We start from the raw sequence: 11,674 nt of genomic DNA, 5'->3' as shown, positions 1-11,674 counted from the left end.
TGAAATATACCGCGGCCTAATTTCAGTAACAACTAATAAAGGTACACACCTCTCCCTCGGTCCCGATCGATAGGGGTATACACCTAATTGGCTTTGAGAAGTCATTTTACATTCTGGCCGGACAACTAACAACGCTCGGCTTGTAACGCTCATCTTCGGCAGACACTCGGGTCACGCCATCGATCGGGGAAATTAGAGCTTCAAGATACATACCCGATCAGCATTACTTCTTTCCACTGTCGCATTCACTCGTGCCTCATGAGCACGGCAGTGTGGGGGCTAGGGGAAAGGGCCATTAGGGCCAAGCGGTCGGGCAAATGCCCGGTCAAAAGAAGGCCGGAGGGCCAATGGGTCGGGCAAAGAACGACCAAGAAGTGATTAGATGAAATCGCAAAAGTCGAACGAGATAAAGTTTGATAAAAACTTAATTTTATTTAACGATAAAAGTGCCCGGTACAAAACGGGACCGGGCTCCCGACAGAGTGCACTTTAAAAAAGCAAAAATCAAATATACACGGTCGGCAACTACACGACCTTGTACGCGTCCTTCTCGGCGTTACTAGGCTCGACCACGTCCTCATCAGATGGCTCGGTGAAGGGCGCCGGGCCGGGGTCGGCAACCTCATCCGGAAGGGTCGACAACACGGACTTCAAGTCGTCGCCCTCGAAGACCTCCTCCATGATGGATCGGGTCTCCTCCCGCATGGTTCGTTGACCGGACTTGAAGGCCCAGTGCCCGAACTGCCAGATTAAGTCCTCCTCGACCTTGGTCTTCATCACTTCCTTGATGAACTTTTCACCCGACGCCTCATCGCGGCAAAGAAACTTCGCGAGGCCCTCAAGGTTCCCCAATCGGGCTTTGAGGTCGAACGCCTCCTTCAGGGACGCCCCAGCTGCTTTCTCGGCAATGGCCAAAGCCTTCTCAGTCGACTTCAGCTTGTCCTGGAGATGGGTGACTTCTTTCCCTCACTGATCGACGATCTTCTTCAGAGCGTTGGCCTCATTGGCCAACAGTGCTTGACGCTGAAGATGTTGGATCGCTCGGGATAGCTGCAAAAGGAAGCACGTTAGCTCGAGCGACTATAGTTATGAAATTGAAGGAGTAATGAAATTATACCTCGACCAAGTCATGGCCGCTTTTCTCGGCCACCTGCCCGGCCGTAAGCTTGCTGAGGTCCTCCTTGACCAGTTTAAGATTGCCGATCCGGGTGAGGATGGAGTCACTGCCCGTGACAGCCCCGCTCGGGGTGGCTGTTTTGTTTCTGTCAACGCTTGAGTGCGCCCCCCTCGTCCGTTTCCGCCACGGTCGCCTTCTCTTTCCCTTTATGGCCGACCGTTCGGGCGACCAAGACATCAGTCGTTGTGTCCTCGACCACGTCCCCTTCAGCCGTGGTTGACGTGGAAGTGCCAAGTGGGCGAGCGGTCGGGATAGGCTCGCCCTCGGTTTCTTTATTGCCGAATTATCCGGCATCGTCCTTCTTTTTCCCGAGCGATATTTTGGCTCGGGGTGCACTACCCGACTAGAAGTTGCGTCGAGGACCCATCACTGCAAATAAAATCACATGGTTAAAATAAGCAAATTAAAGTTTCAATCGGGAAAAGTCTGGTCGGGAAGGTTAGATGGGTGTTAGACCTTTCTTGGTCGGTTTAGCTCGAGAAACCGCTACCGCTATCGATACGCCCGTTGGTCGGGGTTTGTACTTCTCTTCTAGGTCGTATTGAGGTGGCGGCAGTCGGGCGGCGTCATTGCTTTCCCTCGACCGGAATATCTTATATTCATGGATCTCACTGGAGATCCGAAAGACTGCATCTCGGAGGGCTTGGGTCTCGACCAGCTGGACTTGCTTCGTGTAATGCGTTCCCCATGTCCGGTCGACCAGGAGGATCCAAGGGTCGTATTCGACTGAGAAGATGCGATTCTTCCATCCGCGGTTGTTCCCGGGCAGATTGTTGATCGTACACAGGTCGGCTCGGGACTGGATCATCAAGAAGCCGCCCCCATACTTTGTCGCCAAGGGCTTGACTTGATAGATGAAGTTGAAGAGCTCCATCGAGCATGTGACCTCATGCCGAGCGCATATCTGGGGAAAGCATGCCAGGATTCGGTGGGCGTTCGGGCATATTTGGGCGGGTAGTACTCGGTAATAGCCCAAGAACGCGGTTAAGAGGCCGAAGAAAGGGAAAGTGATCGGGGCCAACAGGGAGTCATAGTGCATCCTGATCCACTTTCCTTGGTGGCGCTCCTTTATATTTCCTAGTGATCAGCGGGTGTGGAATCGAACCCGACCGTTCAGCCTTTCAGCAATCCTTGCCGCTTCACCAGTCGTCAGCAAGCATTCTTGCTGATCGACGCTTTCGTTGTTGAGGAAGATTAGCTCCAGTCTAACGGCCGGTGCGGTCGACTCTTTCTCGATCGGGTCTGGTGTGGCTTCCCGATCGGTGGCTGAAGTAGAAGTCCCGGGGTCAGCTCCTATCGTCCGTGTGGGCGTCTCCCGGACGTCCCCGACCGGGTTACCTCGACCACTTGTCGAGGTGCCGTTGCTACTATCACTTCCGCTGCTCGAGCTATCTGAACCACTCGACCCTGATGAGCTCTCTGAGCTGGAAGAGTGGTGGCGCTTGGATGGTCGTTGAACGACCTCGATGACTTCAGGCGAGGACGCCTCTATTTCTATTTCCGCGCTAAGTTCCTCGACCGCATTGTCGTAATCCGCTCCCGAGATATTTTGACTGTCTGAGCTCGACAATTCCTAAAGGAGACGGTCGTGTTTTCTGCAGGTGGGGTCGGTTAGGGTTCGGTCGGGGTTAGTTGGCCGCCGAATTTAGCTGTTGTGCTAGTAAAAGTAAAAGATAAAAGAAAAGAGCAGGGAAAAAAAAGCTTACCGATCGACTGCTGATTGATTGAAGTGGTTGAACGTTGTTTGCTCGATCGACGCAAAGTGCAATTCGCTCGGGATGCTCCGATTGCCTTTCACGAGTTGGTAAAAGTTCAAATGAACCTCAGAAGGGCTTATTTATAGGAAAACATTTGGGCGGAAAACGGCCCACTTGCGTGACGTGACCGTTACAGACTCCGAGGCGCGCAGAGGCCGACACGTGGCACGACAAGCGACAGCTGTTCGGTCGGGATGGCAGGCCGAGTGATTGGACCTTATCATCCCGTCCCGTTTTTTACCGAGCGGTCAAAAAGGCCTGGGCTGGGGGGGCTTTTGGTAGGATATATCCCTACCGACATGGCTCGGTCTCTCTTGTTCTTTGTGCAGGTTTGACAGGTCGGATATTTTTATAGAAGACGGTCGGACCCGACTGGTGGACTTCCCGACCGACCGACTTCGCCACCCGGTTAGCTATCCTTGTTAAGGATCTCGAGAAGAGGCACATGGCAGTGTTACACGTTAACAGAGAGGGCTCGCGGGATGATGACGCGTGGATGCTACGTGGGTTACATGCCGGCCGGCCGGAGCTGTGTCTTCGGCCTAGCGGCTATAAGTACCCACGGCGGCTATAGTGTGAGGGACTTTTGGAACGATCGATAGATTATCTACAGAGCTGCCCGGCCGAAGTCAGTCGGCCCTCGAGATAATCACTTAGATTGTATCAGGTCCTTCTTGATCAATAAAAGACTTTATTTGTTTTGACTTGATCGTATTAAGTACCTTGACCGCTTACCACGTGAAATTTGATACAATAATTTTTAAAAAAATCTATTTGTGCATTGCACTTGTAATTTACTCATGTAGTTAAAATAAAAAAGTTTTTATAATTTTTGCTAACTTTTTAGTATTTTTTGTTTTAAATTAATATGTTTATTTTTTAAAAAAAATAACAATTAAGCATTATAATTATATTTTATTATCTGTAAGTAATTTAAATATTATTTAAATTTTTTTTATAAAATAATAAATGGTGGGTATCTGTAGTGGGCACTCCACATGGTGGGGCAGGGTGAATTTTGACACCTAAGGTAGGTCAAGGGTGAGAGTATCTGGGTGGAAAAAATTAAAGTATAAGATAAATTAGATGGTGAATGTAGTGGCACCAAGCCACCAAGTTGCTTTTACATATGGGAGGTTGTTAGTTCGAACATCTGTAAAGATAATATTGAGAGTGAATTCCATTTTTTGTCCTACTGTTATAGGGGCGTTTCCAATTTTAGTCCACCTTAATTTTTTTTGCTACTTTATAACCACTATTATTGAATGTGTTCCACTTTTAGTCCCACCGTTAGTATTTCCATCAAGAGGCCGTGTAATCTAGGGGTATTTTAACATTTCTTCTCATCCAAGACTATGTTTGACTAAAGAAATGAGAACATTAAACCTAAAACCTAATAAACCTCGCCGACCCATGTTGAAACGAACGAAACAATGTAGCTTTGGCTTCCCATTCTCGATGTTCGAAGAGCCATCTTCAAATATCGGAGGAGGAGGACAAAGCGTCTGGATTAAAAGAGAAGAGACAAACATAAAAAGACTAAAATACCCTTTGATTATACGGCCTCTTGACGAAAATATTAACGGTGGACTAAAAGTGGAACACATTCAATAACAGTGATTGTAAAGTGACAAAAAAAATTAAAGTGGACTGAAATTGAAAACGCCCCTATAACAGTATGACCAAAAATAGAATTCACTCTAATATTGACTCTTTGTGTTTCAGTAAATTAAGAAAGTAATTATAAACACATACTGCGTTCTAACAAAATAAGTAATATTCAAAAAAGACTCATTGCCACCCCCTACTTCTTAGTCACTCGACCGTCATCATCTACATTATCATTTCTTAGTCACTCGACGTCATCATCTACATTATCATTTCAGTCAAGCAAGTTGTGGTTTTAAGCCTGCAATAAGATATTTCGGAGCCAATTGACTCTCGAAATTCAACATCCACTTATATATTCCCCTCACTCAATAGCTATCACTAAAGTCATACCACAATTATATTTTGAAGTCTTACTAATTCACCCACCAATTATATTCTCAAATAGTATACTTGTTTTTCTCATGCCTAGCTAATTGATGAAATTGTTGATTTGATAATTATAAGGTTACAATTTAGACTCTCAACGGAAGCGGACTAAGCTGTTAGCCTCATTGATTTAAGCCGATTAGCTATGATCAACCTAGACTGATTTACCTCTTTTTGATCATTTACCGACTATGGTCACAAAAAAGGGTTTACCTAGTACACACCATTGGGTATGACCGTATTAATTTTTTACCCCTCAGTTATGAGCGAAATGACACATTTGGTTCCCAATGTTAAATTTTGGTCTCAACCTGATGGAAAACTCAAAAACCCTCTATTATTGGAGGAGACGTATGATGATGACTATATATAATAGAATCTTCATATGTTGATATAGAATATACGATATGATTCTTGATTAAGCTACTGTAGAGTTACATACTAAAAATTATCTCAAGTTACTCCCGTTAGTGAATTTATAATAAAAGCAACCTGAGAAGTTTGACATCTTGTATCTCAAAAGTTTTAGTTTGATTACCCTTGTTGCTTAGTAATGAAAATCATAAACTTTTAGGATAGTGCGTTTCCACGTCTCAAGACGGTGATTAAGTGTTCCCTTGTTTATACTGTGTCATAGATTCCTTATACGAAACTCAGGTTCCTAATAAGTCATAAGAGGGTTATTGAAATGCTTTTGGAGTTGAAAAATCTTAGAATAAGAGACTGTAAAGTGAAAAATGATGGTACGATGACTTTAATATTAAAAGGAAAATAAAATATGAATTTTCTAATTTACCCCTCTATTAATATGAAGCTTTTGAATTTTTCATTAAGTTAAGACGGAAACCTAACGCAATTGATTAAATTGACTACTTCACGGGATAAAAGATAGATACAATCATATCGGAAAGATTGAATTGAAGGTGATACAAAACCCAACAACCTAGTCTCACCCAATTGGTAGTCTATCAGGGGTAGACACGTCTTTGGTGTTTCCCTGAAAGCCCTACCAAAGTCACCATAAAAGCAACATCCATATTTCATTGTGAAAGCAATGATAGACATATTAACTTTTAGCATATATTGGAATTTCACCCCACTAGCTTCTAAATTGGGGCATGATTGCATCAACTTTATCATCTATCATTCTGTCATTCACCCCCCACCTGTCGACTCCTCCGACCCAAACATAGTTTGTTGCACCTTTACGTGTCGATTAATTGTTGCATGCTATAGCTTATTAACAGCACATACGGAATAGCTATACAATATATACAATAACGGGTGTTTGATTCAAAGAATAAAAAATAAATAGAATATAATAAAAGTTTAATAGGAATGGAATAAGAAATTACTCCGTGCAGTGCCAAGTAACTTGTGTTCAGATGGCATTTGGGTTAGACTCCTATATTGGAGGCTGTGAATTTAAACCTCAATGGAAGTATTATTGACTCTTTATGCTTCAATAAGTTGAGAACAAATATTATATTGTAATAGAATCAGTAGCATTCAAAAAAAGAAAGAAAAAGAAGTAACTCCGTAATAAAATAAACATGCAAAAGGAATGAACATAAATTATAAGATGAATCACATTCACGTGTTTGGTTGGATTAGAGAATCGAATTAAAGAAATAGCATTCCAATAAATAAAATACATACAAATATATACATATTTACCTACCAGGACTATGTGGTCTAATGGTATCCGGGGTGGACTTCCAAGTACGGGAAGGTTGTGATTTCGAGCCTCAGTGAAGGCGTTATTGGCTCTTTGTGTTTCAGTAGGTTGAGAAAGTATATGAACAGATACTACAATATAATAGAGCTAGTAGCATTCAAAAAAAAAAAAATATACATATTTACCTACCATAAAAAAAAAAACATAACATAATAAAAATAATTATATTCTTTCAAAAGCAATTATAAATGAAAAGAGATCGAAAAATAAAACAGTACTACCGAAGAACGAAACAATATATTATACATGAAATTGGTTCCGGTTCGTGTACTACATGTGTATATATATATATATATATATATATATATATATATATATATATATATAGGAAGGTTCAAGTGCGGCAGTGCGGTTAATTGTAGGCCATTAGATTAGATAAATCAAACGAATCACATTCATCCAGGTTTTTCCGATATTTCCGCGCGCGTTCTCACAGTACGCGAACTGCAAGGTTAAAGTCGTCATTGGACACCAGAATATATCAAATCATAGTGTTATGTGTTTTATGTTCATTATTGGTGCATTATTAACCTTACTGTGGTGTATTTGAGAATTCATGTTGGTGCCTTCCCGAGCGGTCAGTACGACAACACTAATAGTTATACGAATATACACCATCCATGTTATAAAATGCACACCAAAAAAACATGCACAAATTAGATACGCATCACCAGAACGCACCACTAGGTATGACTAAAAGCATCACACAGTGTTCAGAATACACCATTGGATGGTGAGTTATATGATGTATTTTTTAGGTGTGTTGTGTATTTTTTGGTGTATTTGTGCATTTCATTGTGGTGCTTTTTTCTAACACTATTGGTGTCTTTTGTTAACACTGTTGGTGTATACTGACAAGCGAGCAATAAAAATAACCACTACAATTACCATAACACCCCCCACTTACCAGGACGCGCTTAAATCTTTAAATCTTCGGAAATTAGCCGTTGCCGTTAGATTAAGCAAAATGGACGACGCTGATATGACCGCACCGCCGCACCTAAAGCCACTGCCGCATATGAGCCTTATTCTCTCTCTCTCTCTCTCTCTCTCTCTCTCTCTCTCTCTCTCTCTCTCTCTCTCTATATATATATATATATATATATATATATATATATATATATATATATATATATATATATATATATATATAGGGTCAGGTTCCTGTGAGGTCAGGTCTTCCCGTGCGGTCAGTGTGGCATACACCATTAGGTATGCATAAATGCACAACACAGTGTTCGTAAATACACCATTATGTATGGTGTATTTTTTTGTTGTGTGGTATATTTTTTTACATTTCATTCTGGTGTATTTTCGAACACTGTATGGTACATTTATGCATACCTGCCGCACTGATCGCACGGGGAGACCTGACCTCACAGGAACCAATATATATATATATATATATATATATATATATATATATATATATATATATATATATATATATATATATATATATATGAATATATACATACAAAACATTTGGACGAAAAAAAATCGACATAGAAATAGATAAATATATACAAACGTAGAGAACTGGGGTGGGGGTAGGGGTGGGGGGGGGGGAGTGACGTGGGAGAAAGATGAAAACATAAGCTACATATATACACACATATATGAAACTGCAAACCATATTATCGTATTATAGTGAGGATGGAAATCTAACAAATTAATTAGAGGTGTTTGAAAGAAGCTATTATAAATATAAAGGATTTTTAAGAGTATTTTTGGAATAATAATAAATAGTTTTTTTTTTTTTTTTTTTTGAGGAAACCATTATGGTTGCATTTATAGATAATAAGAAACTGAGTCGGGTGGGATAGCATCCCAGTACATAGGCAAATCAAAATTAAAAGCATCAGAAGCTAAGGTATGCGCTAAATAATTCTGCGATCTAAGAATAAAATTAACTAAGCAGTAAGTAAACGTAGCCATATAAGCTTTGCAAGCATCCAGTGCATAACCAAGATAGGATCGAGACCGAGTCTCCGTAGAGGACAGATATGCTTGCAGTGTTTGACAGTCCGTGTAAACTTCAACTGATGTTTCTCCTCGTGTTCTGAGCCATGACAACACTTCTTTGCACGCCATAGTTTCCGCCATAAGTGGTGATAAACAGTTGTGCAAGGGCGCACTGTACGCCGATATATATTCCCCATGGTCGTCGAACAAGATTGCGTCGACTGTGGCCGAGCCCATCTGTTGCCTAAACCCACGCAGTGGACTGGCGGCGCTGCTACTGTTCCGGCAGTGGTATTCCATGGCATTATGGCAGGCGGCTGCTGCATGGTGGCAGTATGTGTTTCGGCCGGAGCTGGCATGGTGGCGTGGTGGACCTGCTGCCACGTGTGCATTGACGTCACAACCATCGCCAGGAGTCACTTTGGCATGGGTAGGCATGAATTTCAGACTGCTTCGTTTCGGGCTCTCCAAATGTTGTATAAAATTGCAGCTGCAAATAATATCCCATTAGTATCTAGAACATTTAGGATTTGTTCTAAACCATTCTTGGAAAATATTTGTCACAAAGTGGGGGAGTGGAAGGTTAGATTGGTCCCATATGGCTCTTGCATAACCACATAAGACCAATGAGTGCATAGTATCATCCATAAGTCCACACATGGCACATATCGGGCTAATATCCACTCTCTTTATAATTAAGTTGGTAGTGGTAGGGAGGATATCATTTATAGCTCTCCATAAAAATGTCTTCCATTTTGGGGGAATTTTAAGCTTCCATAGGGTGCTCCACTTATCAAAACAATAGTTGTTCTCATAAGTGCCCACCACACATCTGTATCCATTCTTGACAGTATAGCACCCATTTGAGTCACCATACCAATACCATATATCCTCATATTCCAGCGAGACCGGGATCATTAATATCCTAGGTATATCATCCTGGTTGAAAATATCAGATAATATATGAGGATCCCATGTACCTGTTGTTTGATCAATTAAGCCCCCAACTTTTTCTCCTGCTAACTGAGGTGGCATTTCTGTTTGAATCATTGGATCTAAATCATCATGCAGCCAAGGGTGGTCCCATATTAATGTAGACTTCCCATTCTCAATTCGTCGTCTCACTCCACTAGTTATTAATCCCTTGGCAGCCATAATACTTCGCCAATAATAACTAGGATTATTTCCAATCTCTGCCTCAGAGAATGAGTGTTTGGGGTAATACCGCGACTTATAAATTCGAGAGACTAGTGAATTAGTATTAGTAAGCAATCGCCATGCTTGCTTACCCAACATTGCCAGATTGAATGCATTGAGATCCTTAAAACCCAGGCCTCCATATTTCTTGGGAATACACAGCTTATCCCACGCTTTCCAGTGGATGCTAGTATCAGTCCCTGTTCCCCACCAGTAACGATTCATCGTTCTCTCAATAGTTGTACAAACAAATGCAGGCAATAAAAAAACACTCACTGAAAAGGTAGGCATAGCTTGAGCTACACTTTTCAATAATACTTCTTTACCAGCCTGAGTCAGTAATTTTTTATTCCACGAACCAATTCTCTAGCTGATTTTGTCCTTAATATAAGCAAAGGCTGCCTTCTTATTTCTCCCCACAAAAGCTGGTAAACCCAGATACTTTCCAAAGTTAGGGGCCTGTTCCACACCTAAAATCTGTGCCACCATATCCCTGGTCTCTGCATTTGTGTTCTTGCTATAGCAGATACTTGACTTGTGATAGTTAACGATTTGTCCAGATAAACTCTCATAAATTCCAAACAATTCTTTACCTCAGTAGCCTCTTGTTGTTTCGCTTTGAAAAACAATAAGCTATCATCAGCAAAGAACAAGTGTGATATTGGTGGTGCCCCACATGCCACCCTACAACCATGAATTAAACCACTACTTTGGGCCTGCTGCAATAACAGAGATAGCCCCTCTACATAGATAATAAACAAATATGGTGATAAAGGATCCCCTATCTGAGACCACGGGTAGGCATTATTGGTTCACTACTTGAGCCATTTATGAGGAACTTATATGACACAGTGGTTACACATAGCATAATAAGCTCTACCCACCTATCATCAAATCCCAATGCCTTGAGCATCCCTTGCAAAAAAGGCCATTCCATTCGGTCATATGCCTTTGCCATGTCTAACTTGAGAGCCCCCCAACCAACCATTCCACACTGTTTCCTATTGAGATAGTGGCCTACTTCTGCAGCTATTAAAATATTATCTGTAATGAGTCTATCTGGTATGAAAGCACTCTGTGAGTCAGATATAATCTTTTCCATTAAGGGATTCATTCTCTAATCATCTTAGCCATTACTCTATACACCACATTACTTAGTGCTATGGGTCTGAGATCCGTAACCCGCTCTGGTGTAGACTTCTTCGGAATCAACACCACATTCGTCTCATTCAAAATAGTAGGAAACATGCGTGTATTCAGGCAATTAACAATAAACTGTGAGAGATCCCCACCTACCACATCCCAAAAGTGTTGATAAAAACCCGGGTTCATTCCATCAGGCCCCGGTGCTTTATCTGGGAACATTGCAAACAGAGCACTTCTAACCTCATCCACTCCAAAGGGCTGAAGGAGTGTTTCATTCTGAGCCTGTGTGACTTTGGGAGTAACATTTTCAAACAAATCTGAACCATCGGTAGGACTAGCAGAACAAAAGATATTGGCAAAATAATCCAGGATAACCCTCCTCATATTCTCACCCTCCACCCAATCCCCATCATTATTCAAAATTCTAAATAACGAGTTTTTTCTTTTACGGTGAGAGGCATACCTGTGGTAATACTTCGTGGTTGTATCAGCACTCTTCAGCCAATGCTGTTTTGCCCATTGTTTCCAGTACGCATCTTCTTGGGCCTCAACTCTGCTTAACGCTTCCTCTAGGCGTTGATACTCTGCCAATCAGTCCAGGTCCGTGCACCCCTTCAGATACAGCTGCTCTTTACGAAGCTGTTCAATCTGCTCACC

General features: G+C 41.9%; 1 protein-coding gene across 1 annotated transcript; it reads right to left on the bottom strand.

The window, feature by feature from the left end:
* Positions 1-525: 525 nt before the first annotated feature.
* LOC109159549 lies at positions 526-10,096 on the bottom strand. Its single transcript, XM_019307650.1, has 3 exons — positions 9,216-10,096; positions 8,519-9,164; positions 526-942 (listed from the first exon to the last, which is right to left on the bottom strand). The coding sequence occupies exons 1-3, from the start codon at positions 10,094-10,096 to the stop codon at positions 526-528; spliced, it is 1,944 nt and encodes a 647-aa protein (XP_019163195.1).
* Between the last annotated feature and the right edge of the window lie 1,578 nt (positions 10,097-11,674).

Source organism: Ipomoea nil, unplaced genomic scaffold (assembly GCF_001879475.1).
Source record: "Ipomoea nil cultivar Tokyo-kokei standard unplaced genomic scaffold, Asagao_1.1 scaffold2833, whole genome shotgun sequence".
NCBI lineage: Eukaryota > Viridiplantae > Streptophyta > Magnoliopsida > Solanales > Convolvulaceae > Ipomoea > Ipomoea nil.
This window is presented reverse-complemented; position numbering and strand designations above follow the sequence as displayed.

Bases quoted from the DNA above. Each gene is read 5' to 3' on its own strand.
- LOC109159549 (XM_019307650.1), bottom strand. From the start codon at position 10,096: ATGAATCGTTACTGGTGGGGAACAGGGACTGATACTAGCATCCACTGG. The intron at 9,165-9,215 runs GTTTAGAACAAA...TATTATTTGCAG, and splicing joins ACAAATATTTTCCAAGAATG to CTGCAATTTTATACAACATT. The intron at 943-8,518 runs GTTTCTTATTAT...ACCCATCTCCAG, and splicing joins ATGCTATCCCACCCGACTCA to GACAAGCTGAAGTCGACTGA.